Raw genomic sequence first — 16,683 nt, 5'->3', positions numbered from 1 at the left:
ATATATATATATATATATATATATTACATTATATTTATTATACTGTAAAGTAATGAAGATAGAATTTTCAAATTATTTATATCGCGATATTGGCAATATGGAATTTACACATCAGCCAAAATTCAATATTTTAATTAAGAACGTGATATAAATAATTTGAAAATTCTATCTTCATTACTTCACAGTATAATTTAATTCAATGTATCTAATTTTTTACAAAACATTAATTTCGTTCCTTCAGTCCTTTTCCTAAAATTTTCAACTGCAGATGGATTTAATTATTGACACGAAGTAAAGGACCAAGAAGATCTATGGGATAATTTAAAATAAAATATTCAAAGTAAAAACTTTGATTAAGTGATTAATACTGCATAAAGTGAAAGATGAATTTTGAATTTTATAATCGTATCTAATATTATATATATAAGTTAGTCTGAATTAGAGGCTTAACGATAAATCTAATTATTTTTTTTTGTACTTAATGTCTTTCATAATTCGAAAATAAGTTAAACGAGACATTAAAATCTAACGTTTAATCTTGACATGACTTCCCATCAAATTATGTGTATAAACATTTTAATATTCTAATTGTTCGAACAAGATTGATGTTTGAATGTACTAAGCTATTTTAAATATCAAAATATTGCATTGTAAATAGAACAAATTTAACGATTTGAAATTATATACAATGCAAATTTAATGTTAAAAATTTAATGTTAAAATCATAAACTGATATACAGATAAATTAATTTTTATTATGTGACGTTACTCTTGCACAGCCTCTATTCATTAAATTTATAAAATGCATAATATGTAGACTTACAAAAAAATATTAATCTGTATCATCTAATATGTAGAACAATGCAAGATTGTGCTAAACTATATGTTATATATAAATCCATTAATTTCCAATATATGAATATTTAAAAGTATATAGACTGTAATTCATAAACCTCTATCATTAAAATAATATGTAATATGTAATCTTCAAAAATTGAAATAAATATGAAATAATAATATCAAACATTTGTTTTGAGAGATACCAAAATAAATTTCCCAACCAATGATGAATCTAAGAGTCTAATAATTCTTAATAAAAATATTTGTGCGTGTGTATAATTTTACTCCCAATGAATATTGTAAATTCTTAAAATTATATTTCTTTATAAATAATTATCAAGATATTTTTATAAATATTCACTTTAAATGCTTTTAATACAACAACGTATCAGTTGAAAAAAATTTATAAAAGATGCGAAATTAATTTCGATTAAATGTATAAATTAAATTAATAAAATACGAAAGATATTTTTTACCAAATAACTAAATTTTTTACGAATGTATATGTATAGTACGCGAAATAAAGTTAATAAATATTTGACAAAAGGGAGTTTTAAAACACTATTTTATAGAAATGTCATTAAAAATTATTTTTAATTTAATTTCTATTTTATTCTAATATTATTATTCATGTATTTCACGTAGGTGGGTAAAAGATGAAGATCTTTGATCATCGTGTGGGAATAACTTTACTCATGATGGACTCTGAAGTGCCACGAGTACACTTAAGTATAACGCGTGAGTATATATTTATATTTTATTCCTTGCTATAAATATAAAAGTCAGATATAAAAGTCTGACTTTAATATTTCTTTTCTTTTATTTTGCTTGTATATAAATAAGCGATACATAGTTTTTTGAAATTAATTGAAAATAGATAATATCAATTTATTAGAAAAAAAATAGCATGATTCGCATTGTACGAAAATGGAATATTAAGAGAAGTACGTATACATATCCGAATTATTTTTATAAATGTATATGTATTTATAGAAATATTAGCTAATAAAGATATGGTCTTTTTATGATAAAAAAAACATAAGTATAATTAAAATGGCGACTATTATTTTATATATATTGTATTTTCCTTCTGTGTCATTATATTATCATTGTAATATACTATTTATTTATTTGTCATACGATTAATGTGAGACGAAGAAATCAGTAATTAATGAGTAATAACTTTCATTAAATTAAAAAATTATAATTTAGTCTTTTATAATAAATGATTAATTCTTTAAATACAACAGAAATATTAAAAAGTAAATATTATTTAATGATTCTTATATATTTGATAGCTATGACCATTGTTGTGCAGTATTACCGTACAAGTACAAGTTTACGTAGGTTAGTACTTTTTTTTCTGATACAATTTATCTAGATACAATTTCTTATGTACAGGTACCTATATTGAAGTATATTTTACTTTTTGTATATTTTCTTTCACCAAATGTACATTCAATTCGTTCAGGCGCGGAGCTCAGTAAAAGTGTATTATATAAATTTCATATATATACATTTTTTTATAATGGGATATTTATTGGATATATTTACATTACAGCCATAATTCTTTTAAGTTTGGATAGTCGACATTGCGAGCTATTTCAATTTAAATTCTCATCGATAGAATGATAGGTTACATCCATGTAGGATTTATTATTGGCGCTTCAGATATCTGCTGTAGTAGAAATCGAAGGTTGTTTTTTTGAAAACTGCTATCATGTGTCAGGTTTTATAGACGTCATCTTGTCAAACAAATAATTTTGGAAGATACGTCATATCATAGAGGTTCCACAAAACTGAAAATCAGGGAAAAATATCAGGGAAATCAAAAATAGTCGGGGAAAATTCAGAGAATTTTGCAAAATTTTTGAAAAATAAAAATTCTCGGCTTTAAAGAAGATTAATATGCGTACATTAATATCTACGCAGTTTTGGAATACTATCAACTCAATAAGTAAATGCAAGCAGTGTTAAGAATATTAATAGTAACAATATGTAATTTACATTGTATGTTAAATTGCTCTTTCTCAACAAAAGGAATAAAGAATTTATGGTAATTCTATAGCAGCCAAAAATTATAAAACTGATAGTAATTCTTGTGCCATCATAATAACAGATAAACGTCTTATATAACAGGTAGTTATTTTATCACGAGGGATTGCTTAGAAACAATATTCTTATTTATTTATCACACACCAATATACAAAAATGAACTGTATAATCAATATCAGAATATAATATACTACGAAATTCAAATATATTTAATAAAGATATATCTGAGTATCTTACAAGATTAGAATGATGCTTCAACTTGAAACAAAAATCATCTACAACGTTCTTTGCAGTTGGCACAGAAATTCTGGTAGAAAAACGTATTTCTACAGCCGTCCTAAGGGTTATAAATAAGTATTAATTTACGGGATTCCTTAGCTTCTAACAAGTCGCATCTAAGTAGTTGTGAGTGAAAATAAGGTGCCAAGTTTTTCTTTTCCCTAACTTTTTCCTAACTAATCCCTCTGCATATGAACCGGAAGCCGTAAAAGATGCTTTGTTCGTTATATCGTTCGCTTAAACTGCAACCGAGGGTCGCGTTGAAGCGTCCACGCATCTTGTACCTGTTGAAACGCATGCTGCTGATTTTCGCCGCACTCTTTGCATAATAATTACATCTCTCTCTCTCGTTACTTATCGTATGCCTCATTTTATTTAGAACAATGTCACAATACCAAATTGTTTCTAACGTGCATTGATGTTTCGGTACATCAGACGATGATCAGCAGAGCGATCTTTAATTTATACTCGCTAACACAAAATTTCTTCCTGCCGTGTGATCAAATTGTTAAGGTAAAAAGGCGTGATAAAGGTCATGCTGCTGATCACTCACAACAGATGTCTTCTGAATTAATAACGTGCTATATTATTAATGAAGAATTGCGTTATTTGCAAAATATGGCGTATAAACGTGAAATTATGTAGGAAGTACGGAATATATCGGAGCGCCAGATTTAAATATTGGAATGCGTTTTAACATTTACAAAATTGTCTTACGCTTTATAGTGCAGAGGCGACTCCACTGTAAGCTATACAAGAAGTTACATATGAGAAGTCCATATGAATGCTCGAGGAAAATTCGCTTATACGAGAAATCTGCGTAAGGTATCCACGATCTCGTGTAAATGGTAAGAATGCGCATGTAAAGGAGTGAGATTCTTTCGAGAGTCTCGTTCTTGGTATAAAGAATGTCACAATGGATCTTGGCAACACAGCAGTATGAGTTTTTTTTTTATCTAAAAGCTTTGCCAGTCCAAGAGCCGCCTCTAACACCATGAGAAGACGCGAGTCTTCGTAGCATGGTTCAATCCTACGGCAACGAGCCGGTCACGCTGTACGATCACCTCGCTAATACTTCACTTCTATGAAAAAACATGGAATGTATAGTGTATTTTTTTATCGGTTTACACCTTAGTAATGTGTACGATTATATCACAAGAAAGATTCAAATATTCTGTACATAATCCGCTACGATACGAAGCGCCCCGGTGTCAAGGTCGCTTCTCCCTCCTCCTTTCTTAAGTTAGATATGTCTCAGGTTCACCTGGTATTGTACTTCATACAATTTCTCGTGACTGGCGAGTCCGAGATGCGGCCGACGAGCATATTTGCGTCGCTCCTGAGGAGACTTCCGTTTCGTCATCCGTATGCTCGAGGAAGCGCTTGTTTTCGTGCGCTGTTACCGCGTTTCCTCTGCGTATGGTTTCCTTAGTCGCCAGTCGCTTATGTTAATAGCTCGATATTGATAATTGGCACATTTTTCAAATGGCAAGTTTCGCATTGGCACGATAACGGCCCTGAAGAATAACCTTGAGTGCAGTCTCTTCGGAGGAGAATCACTGATAATAATCGAATGTTCTTATTTTTAATAATAATAAATTTTTTTCTTATCGATAAATAATGAATTCCTGAGGTTAAAAAATAGCATAAAAATATTGTAAAGAGAAATTTATAAATGATATACTGATTTAATAACACTACTTTCTGATGAAACGTTTAGACACAAGGATAATCTCGTCAGAAGGACTTCAATCTTGGCAATTCTCTGGACTTAACGTCGTTCCTGACTATCACGTGAGTGTGCACCTATGAAAGGCAAAATATCCTTGTTTGTGGCTAATCGCACGGCATTCCATTATGAGTAATATCAGTAGAGGTGAATAAACTGATACATCGGTTACCGAGGACTAAGTTGCACTTTGATACACGACTGCTTCTGATTACACACAAAGAATTGCTGGTCCAGGTAAGTCTCATTGTTGGAAGCACGGCTTTTCTAATATAAGAAAGTAAATTATAATTTATATATAATTATTTCATAAATCGTAAACTAATCGAAAATGTACATTAAAAAATCGAAAAAATAAATCTCGATTTTCGTTCTTTCATATTCCCTAATTAATGAGCGTTTTTCTTTGTAATTTAAAACGGTCTGCAGATTTTATTTTCCATGCGGATTGCTTACTAATAATTATAAATTGTAGATGATTGGATTACAAGTTGCAGGAAATGGTTGTAATACTAATAATTTGTTGAATTAATATTAATGATTGCACTAAGTTTCTCGAATTTTCCGACTATCATAAATATTTTACGAAGTTATCTTCAGCCGATCTTTTTACAAATCACAATTTTTTTTTGCGTAAAATGTTCAATAAAAACAAAGACTAACCGAGAGAATCAAATATGATCTTATATTTTTATATCGGTTGCCCATTTTTATCACATCCGTCACTTGTCATGTTACTGTTTCTGTGTATTGGGTATAGTTTTTGAATTTACTAATCAAATAATGAAAACAAAGAATTTTCTATTTTCATATTATTTTAGTATTTAATTCTAATATTCTAATATTTTTCTTTAATATTTAATCAAATTAAATTCATGCAATAAAAAAGATGAAGGACCAAAGTAGGAAATGATAATTTTATCGTTTATCTGTTTATGTAACAAATTTTTAATTTTTCTTAGTACACAAAACTTCATCTCTGTCGTATGTTTAAAAGTGCATGAAACAGTAACTTGGATGTGATTTACCCTACGCATTATCAAACCGCGATTATTTAAGAAGCTTGATCTATCATGTTTGCGGTGAATCATCGGTAAAATAGAGGACGGATTATATAAATCTTTGCAAAAATCGTAACTGCATACCTTTGATCGTTTTGAAATCTCGGAAGGTCTTGTTTATAAAGACTATTTGTATTTTTAATGCTTTTCTCACGTATGATTATGGCTAGGTACACTGTACCTAAACTAAATAAACTTTTTTTAAAGAAAATCTAAATATAAAAATATGCCTACAAACATCCAGCCTTAATATATTTCCATATATTATAGCACAAATATTCGAGATATTCTCAAGTATTTTCCGCTTATATTCACGTTTTTTGCTTATTAATGCGATTTTTTGTAATTTTATTATATAAAAAGATTTCTTATAAGTTATTAATATATTAAAATTTCAATACATAACATTCCTAAAAAAAAAAAATCGAGAATCAATTATAAAATATATTAAATGCACTTTAAGGAATGTGTATATTATTTTCTTGAGAATGTTCAAAAATATTTATTGGATATTTATAAAATGTAAATTTGATTCTTTTTATTTTATGATGCATGTTTAAAACAAGGTGTTCCATTTTAACTTTCGCATCGAAATATCTTTAAAAGATATAAAAGATACCGAAAAATATTTTAGATAAAAGTTGTATGATCTAAAGGAAGCCAAATAATGATAAATCAATTTTCGAACAAATTTTTCAAGGTTACAGAAAGATCATCATCACTTTTTTAAATAGATGATACGATTTTTTTATCTAATCTAATTTCTCTTTTATTCTGCATATAAAAATATTAAGATAACACTAATAAAAACTCAATAGTTTATGAAATATTTTATTCTATTTTGACATATTTTAATATAAAGAGTATCTCGTAAAATAATTATCTTTTGTCTGAAACATTTTTCTTTTACACTTCTCAAGATATTTCGATGCGAAAGTTAAAATGGGACATCTCGAATATGTTTACTATTTACAAAAATGATCTTTTTCAATCTTTTTGCAAGATCGTGTCAATAATAATTTAGTTGCATAGTTGAAAGTCGAGGAAAGGTCCTAAAGATTTTTGTAGGCAGAGAGATCTCTTAGACATTCTTAGACATTTTCAAGACAACGTATAAAACGAATAGAATCTATACGAAAGGCGACCAGCGACAAAGAGTCGAGCTCCTCGGTATTCGGCTTCCCGGGGCTCTATTACGAAATAAGAATTTTTCTCTCCTCTGTTTCCTATAATTCATCGACTATCCCTGATTGCACATTTTCGCACGTATCACGCAGTCTGCGTGTCGAATTGCCTACGGAAGCTTACGACCAGCCAACCTCGGCGTACGGTGGGCACGCGGCACGTCACACGCGAGTGCCATCAGCGTGTGCGACGCGAATGCGTGTGTACGCGTGGTACATTGCGAGCTTTCCGCAAGAGCGATGGACGCACGGAAACTCAATTGTACGGCCAGGAATGCCTAATAGACGTGACCACGTTCGAGGTAGGCGGGTCTTCTGTGCGTCACTTCTTCATGTCGTTCATCAGCGCGCCGTCCTTGCTTTTGTTGGAGTCGAGATTCGACTGTTGACTGCTCGTCACACCGCTACCGTTCCCGGGATACATCTTCTCTAGATGATTCAAAGACTCGCTTAGGAACTTCTGCAACGGGAAACATAAAAGATTTCAGTAGAGTCGTATTGTTGGATGAGAAATCTTTAGCTGTAGTTTTAAACGAGAATCTTTAAAGAAGAAACTTTAGTTTCTTGTCATGTAGATTCGCTATCGCGAGAAGATAAGAGAAAACGATGGTACATAAGGAAATAACTTTTCATCGTCTCATTACCTGTATAGCCGTTAAAGCGGCCACGATCGCAGGACTTCCGAATCCGTGTGATATGAGAGAAAAATGGGTGAGATGTCTCTGTATACTGGGATCGAGGATGTGTTGTGGCCGCGTATTGCAGAGCGGCGATCTGTCCTGGTTCAGAAGATCCATCAGCTCTTTGGTGATTTGTCTGGAAACAACGAAAAAAAGTTAATTACGTGACTTCTTGCCATGACAGTGTAAGGAAAAACTTTTTGTCAAATCTAATATTATTAACGTTTAATTATTATAGCAATATTAATATTATACAGTGTCCGCCAAAAGTCCCGGGCCACCTAAATAATTTCGGAATGGTTCAAGATACAGGATTGAAATTTACAGGGATACAACGGGATCATAAAATCTATGTGGAAGAGTTACATCTCTTGTGTGCGTGTGTGCGTGCGCACTCATCTTGGCTCATCTTTAATTGAATCGGTTTTTCAGAAACAGTCGACTTTGAAATTAGATCATGGTCAGGATAAATGGCATAATTCGGCAATTTCTCGATAGGATCTTATTAGCGCCATATCCAAATTCACAAGCTGACATACAATGTATGTGTACACATGAAATTCCACGAATTATTCAATGCCACTTATCCTGACCGTAATCTATTATAATTTCAAAATCAACTATTTCTGAAAAATCGATTGAATTAAAGATGAGTCAAAATGAGCGCGCGCGCGCGCGCACACACACAAGAGATGTAACCCTTTCTTCTAAATAATAATATTCAAATGATCATAACTCTGCGAAAAAAATCGTAAAGACCTCGGTCAGTCCGCGTTGTTCTCGTCTCGAAAAGCCTTTTCAAACGAGCCTTCACTCGATCCCACACGTCATTTAAGATTTTCAGACCCCCGTCTTCCCCCTCCCCGGGAATGTTAAGGAGGGTGTTTTTGAGGTTCAATGATAGATTTTATGATCCCATTGAATCCCTGTAAATTTCAATCCTATATCTCGAACCATTCAGAAATTATTCAGGTAACCCGGGACTTTTGGCGGGCAATGTATAGATAAACCGTGAATTAAATTCACAATTTTTTTATCAGTAAACTGCGTAAATACTAAATTAAACGTCTTAAACATTTGAACGTTTTAAAAAGCGCATTATAGTGTACATATATTAGTGTAAAAATGCCGGATGTTGTCGAAAGTCTTAAAGGCTTCACACATGAAATGCATAACAGAGCATAAGCATAACATAAGGCCGCTAAACCAATGAGCATTTTATGTAAATCAATATGGTGACATTATGCTAGATGCTCATTGGTTTAGCGGCCTTATGTTATGCTTATGCTCTGTTATGCATTTCATGTGTGAAGCTCTTCACTCGTAGAACTCTAGTGCTTGTGCTTACTTGGTGGCATGAAGAAGTTCTTTTCTCCTGTAGGAGTCTTGTGGTTCGCAATGCTGCCGACTGAGGTATTCGGCGACTTGCTTCGCTGGGAATTCGGTTTCGCAAACGTAGCCGAAGTCCCTGGCAAGGTGAATGGCTTCTCCTGAAAAGAATAAAATATACACGTATATTGTACATGTATGATGCTATTATGTAAACTCATTACGCGTGAGTATAATAGTCGATGAAACAATCGCGGAATTTTATTTGATTGTGAAACGCTGTCCATCGAATTCCGAATTGTTCAACTCGAACTTATCTTGAAAAATTCACAAATAGAGAAATTCATAGAATCCCATTTGATAAAACATCCTTAGATTTACAACTCTTATAACTATCGGTAATATATATCTATAAAATATATTTTGATGAACAACAACTATTTTTTAACACTTATTTTGTAGAAATTTGTTAGTCTTAATAGAAACGTAATATGAATCTCTTTCCAACTTGACTATGATTGATGTCCTAAAGCACTTAATATAATGAGTTACTAAATTTTTTCAAAATTGGAACTTTAAATTTGCAGTATAATCTTTCAAAAAAATATTCGGTATTAAAAGATCGACTCCAAATACGATACAGCGATGATTCCTTAGTCGAATATTCGATGAGCTCTCTGTACAATCAGATTATTTTTTGTAAAAGATAAAATATATAAAGGCTAAAAAAAACACGGGATCTATTAAAAAATTTATTAATTATAAGAAATTATAAGCAGATTCGTTGGAACAAATCTTTGGATGTACAGTCAGAACGAAATTAGCTAATTACAGTTAATGAAACGTACATTCTCTTCAACGCGCCATCCTTCCCTTTTTTGAGCCTCCCACTTTCTACCCTTCTGCAGCGCATTCCTCGCAACTTCTCTCTTAGTGTGATGGAAGGTAATTAGGTAGCTACATATATGTGTATGTGCGTGCAAGTAGGGTCTTTCATGCAAGCTGGAAGTAGACCCGCTGAGCGCTATTATCGATAAACCAAGCAAAGCCACCCGCAGCTGTACGCCGCGTGTATCACCCACGAGATCGGAAACGCTGATCTACAAACGGACAAAGCCACTTGCGAGCTAACGAATTGTCCAATTTCGCAATCCTACTCACTCTTTCTTTCTTTCCTCTCCATAACACAGAAAACAGATATATTTCTTATACGTGGGGATTATTAAGTTTATTAAGCTTATTTGGAAAAACAGGCGAAATCCTGTTGCAATAGTCATAGCAATTAAATCTTTTTGCCATCTCTCAAGATTCTAAGATAAAATAGAAATTATCTTTTTTAAGTAAGAAATAACGAGTTAGTATTTTTTTAACCAAATTTATATTTACGCTGCTCGAAATTCAATTTATATGAAAACAATCTAAAGTCGATCAAAATTAATAAATTATGCTGCACCTTTAATTAACATAGGGAACGCGCGAGATTCCAAGTTGTCGCTTAATTTGGGTTTCGGAAAGAAATGAGGATTCCGCACGCGAGAATCCTTACACGCGCAAATTCTTTGCACGAGACACCACGAGCATGTAAACGATCGTATTAGCAACGGCTCTGCATATTTGCGGAAATTCTCACATATTAGACGTTTAATGATGTTCTAAGTACCGGTCCAATTTCGGACGCGGGAAATAACGAGATTTTAGCGAGACCGTCGTACATGACTGACAGCCTTCTAATTTCGACGTAATGGCCGCTCGCAAGATTGTTGCTCGTGCAAGGATCTTGCACGCGCGTAGCCCTGGGCAACCACCTAGATCGCCGCAGAAATCATATTCGGAATACATATTCTCTTTTTTTTTTGTTTTAATGATTACACTTGGGTTGCGCGACATGGTTGAAAATACCATGGACCTCATAAAATTTAATCATCGTATCGGTATATGTGAAAGTACACGATTCTTATTGCCTTCAGCCGTACAGATTGTTACTATCAGTCGTTTTGCGAGCAGGGCAGGGTTATGGAAACCCATTTGTAAACGATGTAAAATTAATTAGGTAAATTTAATTTATCTGGAGATTTTTATGATCACTTATATATTTATTGTATCTGGCAATCTTTACGATTACGTATATATTTACTGGGTCAAAATGAAGTATACGTAATACACACTGAACAGTATACGTACATGTCGTATAACAGTAAATTCTTGAGAGTAACAAAACTTCTCTAGAGAATGATAGTTCTTTGACAGACATAATGCTTACCTCGTTATAGCTTTACGACTGTAAATAAGTCTCAAATTATAAATAAGTTATTTACGACTGTAAATAAATCTACTCTTACCGCATATGTCTGCTGGTATAAAAATATATGTCCTATAATTCTTATTTTATCATCATAAAAATGATGACATAAATAAATTATATGCTAAAGCCGCAGTGTTCATTTTCTACACGTGCACTACATCTCCTTATATTTATAATTATCATTTACGTTTTCCCAATGCGTTTTAAACATTATCCATTTAATTCATGAAAGAGATAACTACGCCATATAATTGTTTTCAACAATAGTTTGAGATTTCGAATGTTGGATTGCTGTTTTATATATATATATATAAAATTTGGACTATACACTTTGCATATACATCGTTGTTCTATTTTATGTGACATAAATTATAGTTCATGCGGTCGCAACCATCGTTATTTTAATAGACCGCGCCATTGATCCCACGTGTTTATGTCAGACTTGTCGTAATGCTTTGTGTAGTAAAGTTTTTACTGCGGTCACGACGAGAGAGAGAGAGAGAGAGAGAGAGAGAGAATCGATGCGTAGAGCATATGCATTAAGTGAAACGAGATACTGCTAACGCAGCTATGAAAAGTATGTAAGTAGTTTGAAACTGCCGACTGCTTTTGCGTTGTTTAACGTTACACAATGTTGCATGTATAATAGTGCCACTCGCACTGATTTTACGTAATCCTATTATGCTCTCGCTCAATGTATTCAAGAATGGATATAACGCGGAATGATAAAAAAAAAATAACATTTTTATGTTTGTATCTAAACTGCAATTGTTTGATATATGTAATCATTTAACTGTGGAGCGATAAATGCATTTGGCGAATAAATAGAGCAGAGCATAGTTTATAATAATATTTACATATTTCATAATGATATTTCATGTTTTTGTTGGAAAGATGACTTTGTTGAAACTTTATCTTCATTTTGAATCAGACGGACTTACCTAAACTCAAAGGTGGAAAAACATTTGTTTTTTTTTTTAATTTATACAGCTCGAGTTGAGAGATACCATGAAGATATTGTATTTAAAATAATTAAGAACATTTCTTTTAAGAAAAGATCTCTCTTAAAATTCCTTATTCCTTACATCTCGATCACTTTATCAACTCGAATTCGATAAAATAAAAAAAAACTAACAAAACTAGAAAGGAAACTATCAACTGGGCAAAGAAAAGACCTTTCACAAGTATCCCACGATGTGGAACGTCGAACGGATATAATATTACAGTTTCGTGCAATATTTATCTACTACATGGATACCACGTGTGTTTTCGCTGTCGCGTTTTCTGCGGAATTCTCGTATTAGACGCGCAAAACCGACAGTAAGTTAACTATCGGCGATCTTATCGACATCGTTGAACGTGGTGCAAATTTCCACCCCCTCGCCCCTCAACCTCTGCATGAGATGCAACAGGTCGTTTCGGATACGCTTTAGCCTGCTGTGGGCAACTCTTCCGCGCAGATTTGCATATCTCCCCCCATATCGTATCTCTCCTTCTTCTAATCTCTTTAAGTAAATTAGCGTGTCTGTCGGCGTTACTTTACCGACATGTGCGCGTTGCAAAACGTTCACGATTATGATCGCAAATGCAAATATATATCTTGCGTTTTATCGCATTGTATTTTCCTCCTTTGAGAGATTTTCTCAGCGCGTTTATTTGGACAGTTTTTCCAATTAATTTCATAATTTTCGTATATTAAGAAAGTGATTTTTTGTAAACTTAAAAGAAAAAAAAATGAATATCCGATTGACATCGTTATGAACAAAAAGTTTAATTATAGAGCGCTTTATAATATACCAAGCTACTTTGAGTAATAAAATGTACTACATATGTTATTCTAATATAGAATGAACTTTATAAGATTAAAAGATCATTATTATAATATTTTGCTTGTCATTGCCGTAAATATAATATTGACAAACGTAATTTGTTTTTATCGTTCTATAATTGCTGTTTGAACCGGTCATTTAACTAGTTTAGATAATTTATTTTGAATTGAAGAGTTAGTCACTCACTCACGCCTCGACGGAAAGCACATTTTAAGAACATCGACGAATATTCGATTAAATATATTGCTGAGGACGGCTAAAAAATGAGTCGAAAAATAAGGCTAATTATGTAATCATATCAATTGAACTGTGTATTATTAGTAGAATTTTTGTTTATATTATTGACTCTTAATTGCTATTACTTTATTCTAGTATTTAAATTTCAAAAGTCCCGACTTCTATAATAAACAAAAATAATTGTTTTGTTATTGAAATAATACATTTATAATTATATATGCAAATGCGAATTGCTGCGTTTCATGTTTTATCAATTGTACTGTATTTCTTTGAGACATTCTTTTTACGCATTTATTCAGAGAGCTGCCCATCAATTTAACGAAATATTAATGATTTTTTAATCAATTTTTATAAATTTTATCCTATATTAAGAAAATAATCTTTGATTTGAAAGAAAGTATCTGATAGCGTGAGATATCAGGCACCTATAAATAAAGTTGAATAGTAATATACTTGGAGTAATCAAAACATACTGCTTTAGTAAAAGATAAACTTTACAAAAATCTACTGGTTAAAAAGGTTATTAACATTTTGCTGATCGACATAACATAAATCCATCAATGCAAATCGTTTTATTATCGAAATAAAATATTACAGTGTATAGTGTTTTAATATTATCGTTAATCCTACTCGATTTGACGACGTGACGCGAAGGAATGTCCGGCTTATCGAGTACGAGAGAATATGACTCAATAAAACGAAGGGACTCGCAAACCGCACGCCGCAGATTACCGCTAAGGGAGCTCGCTCAGATGGGAGATCCAGATTAGTCGTGTGCGAGTAAACGAGAACGAGCGGGTAACGTGACTCGCGCGAATTATGTGATGAACGGCCGGTGCTGTTTGACGATCGACTTCACCGTGTCGATCGCAAATCAATAGACAGTATGGACAGCCGATCAAAAGCTGTGCAATTTACCAAATGGCGCGGCAAGAAGATTGGTCAGGAAAATGCGCTTAATTATATGGGCGAGTAATTATATTTTTTTCTTTCTCGTCAACAGCACGTGCTGATGTACGGTCATGCACGGTATGCTCGAATCTGATTTTGAACGGATCTTCAGTTAAATTTTTATCAGCTTAATTTTGCGTATCCATATATAATTCTAAAAGAGAAAAAATATCGTGAATGAAACTGTTTTGTTGAACGAAAATTTTTGCCAGTTTTCTCCTTTCACACGCTAAACATCTTATATAAGAATATTATTTCTTATTGCAAATTATTTAAAGCTAGAAAGTGTATAAGAAGTTAGACGTTAGATTGTAAGAACTACTGTTCATATGTATTAGAAATAAATGTTAAGAAGAAATATACCGATCTAACCAGGTTTCTCTATTTTTGTTTGTAAATATTCTTCCATAACAAGTCTCGTCGAACGATCGTTCGAATCGACCGAGCAATACTCGTAGAAATTTGCTTGCCATTCCAAAGGAAGACCGGTGTGATAGAACAGCCTTATTCGTCTCTGAACTTTGTTACAAGGATAACCAATATGATGCGCTCCATCTCGGCCTTCGACCGCAAATCACGTTCCATTATACGTCCTGATAATCGAACCTGCGAGAAAGATTTCGGGAATTCTCTTCCGCGTACCGAGATCGTCGTGTTCCGATATACCCCTTGCGGTTTCTCATACCGGTTAAAACTTTGCAACAAGTCGGCTGCGGTTGACGTATACTGGCGTGTAACGTGTCTAGAATACGCATTCCTCGATCCCCATGCACGTTATTCCGATGTAACCCCGAATTACACGTTGCCCTAACTGTTCTAAAATTTTTAGGTCGCGATGTAAAACGTAACTGTACACTTATAAACGCAAAATTAAACCAAACTATTAAATATGAAATTAAGTGAGCATTAAGTGAGTTGGCTAAATCAAATCTAAGTATTTAAGTATCTTAACGGTAATTTTATGTGTAAATAATCTTAATGACAATCACACGAACAAAACAAAACACACACAATATGAGATTTGTCCTTCCTCTAATAACGATTTGCTAAATTAATTTTATTATCTATAATAAATAAAATATCGGAGATATAAATTTAAAAGCAATTCAAAAGTATTTTAATCTAGGAAAGCCTCGTTTTTTACATAGACGTAGTAGAAGTTTGAAATTACTTCGTTAGTTTTATTTTTATCCTTCAGTTTTATTGCTGAATTTTTATGTGAAGTGTGCCATTTACTTTTCAGATATTCCATCTGGAGCCGTAATAAACGGTCTCGTCTCACATATTCTATTTTTTATAGCCTTTAGAGACTCGTGTATATCTCTTTTGAACATAAGAGCACATTGTGTCACTGTGTGACGATTGGGCGCGAATTTACGTATGAATTACACAGTCATAAGCGACAGATATACGTACGCACATAAGTGTACGCACACCTACGTACTTCTCATGCGTCGCGCATAAATTCTCACACTTTCGTCGTACTCTGTAAGCATCTTTCATGGTAAACGTCAGTTTACCAAAGGTTGAAGTTCTCCTGTTGTTCTTATTAAACAAATCGTTGTGTAACAGTCGTTGCGTTAGTATTATAGAAGAAACATTTATTTATTTTGATATATATCATTTTTTGCACGTACTTTGACAGTTTTCTCGCTTTACTCTAAGTATGAATATATAACTAGAATAACACAAAAAATTGTAAGACACGTATATATTCAATCATCTTTTTCTCAGTGATCGGCAGATTAAAACAGGAATTTATATTACAACAGTGATTTGCAAATAGGAAATTGACGTAAGCAAGAACGAGAAATAAGGAAATATATTCATCTAAAAAATAAAAACGGACCATTGTAATGTTGCACTGGCCTGTTTCACTATAGGTGAATATACATATTTCTTGATTTATTAATTCTGATTTATTGATTCACTATATATCGGTCAGAGTTCATTCTTTTTTTTATATATTAAGTGATTATCACTTTGCGCGATATAAGTAAGAATATTAAACACGAAAGAAATATTAATCCTTACGACGAATAAAAACGACGAAATATTAATGTGACTATTTATCGCGATAATGTAACTTATTGTTAGTTAAATTTAAAAAATCATGTCTGTTTTTTTTTTTCAAACCAATTTAATAGGTTTTCAATGTAAATTGTACAGTGTAAAATGTATGATGTAACCAAAAAAGCAACTATTTT

The 16,683-nt window shown here is 32.5% G+C and overlaps 2 protein-coding genes across 8 annotated transcripts in view; one reads left to right on the top strand and one right to left on the bottom strand.

The window, feature by feature from the left end:
- The window catches only part of LOC108767346 (KH domain-containing, RNA-binding, signal transduction-associated protein 3), an 8,839-nt gene extending 7,262 nt beyond the window's left edge, over positions 1 to 1,577 (top strand). Inside the window, exon 10 of the mRNA XM_018517178.1 lies at positions 1,486 to 1,577. The gene's annotated coding sequence lies outside the window, so the exon portion shown is untranslated. The remainder of the gene's footprint in view (positions 1 to 1,485) is intronic.
- Positions 1,578 to 6,978: 5,401 nt separating this feature from the next.
- The window catches only part of TfAP-2 (transcription factor AP-2), a 240,846-nt gene continuing 231,141 nt past the window's right edge, over positions 6,979 to 16,683 (bottom strand). For all 7 annotated transcript variants that reach the window (XM_018517313.1, XM_018517315.1, XM_018517314.1 and 4 more), the window contains 3 exons: positions 9,177 to 9,318; positions 7,793 to 7,964; positions 6,979 to 7,608 (listed from right to left, as the gene is read on the bottom strand). In XM_018517313.1, the coding sequence (XP_018372815.1) occupies positions 7,471 to 7,608; positions 7,793 to 7,964; positions 9,177 to 9,318 (452 nt within the window). In that variant the 3' untranslated portion in view covers positions 6,979 to 7,470. The remainder of the gene's footprint in view (positions 7,609 to 7,792; positions 7,965 to 9,176; positions 9,319 to 16,683) is intronic.

This window comes from Trachymyrmex cornetzi, unplaced genomic scaffold (assembly GCF_001594075.2).
Source record: "Trachymyrmex cornetzi isolate Tcor2-1 unplaced genomic scaffold, Tcor1.1 scaffold67, whole genome shotgun sequence".
Classification (NCBI taxonomy): domain Eukaryota; kingdom Metazoa; phylum Arthropoda; class Insecta; order Hymenoptera; family Formicidae; genus Trachymyrmex; species Trachymyrmex cornetzi.
This window is presented reverse-complemented; position numbering and strand designations above follow the sequence as displayed.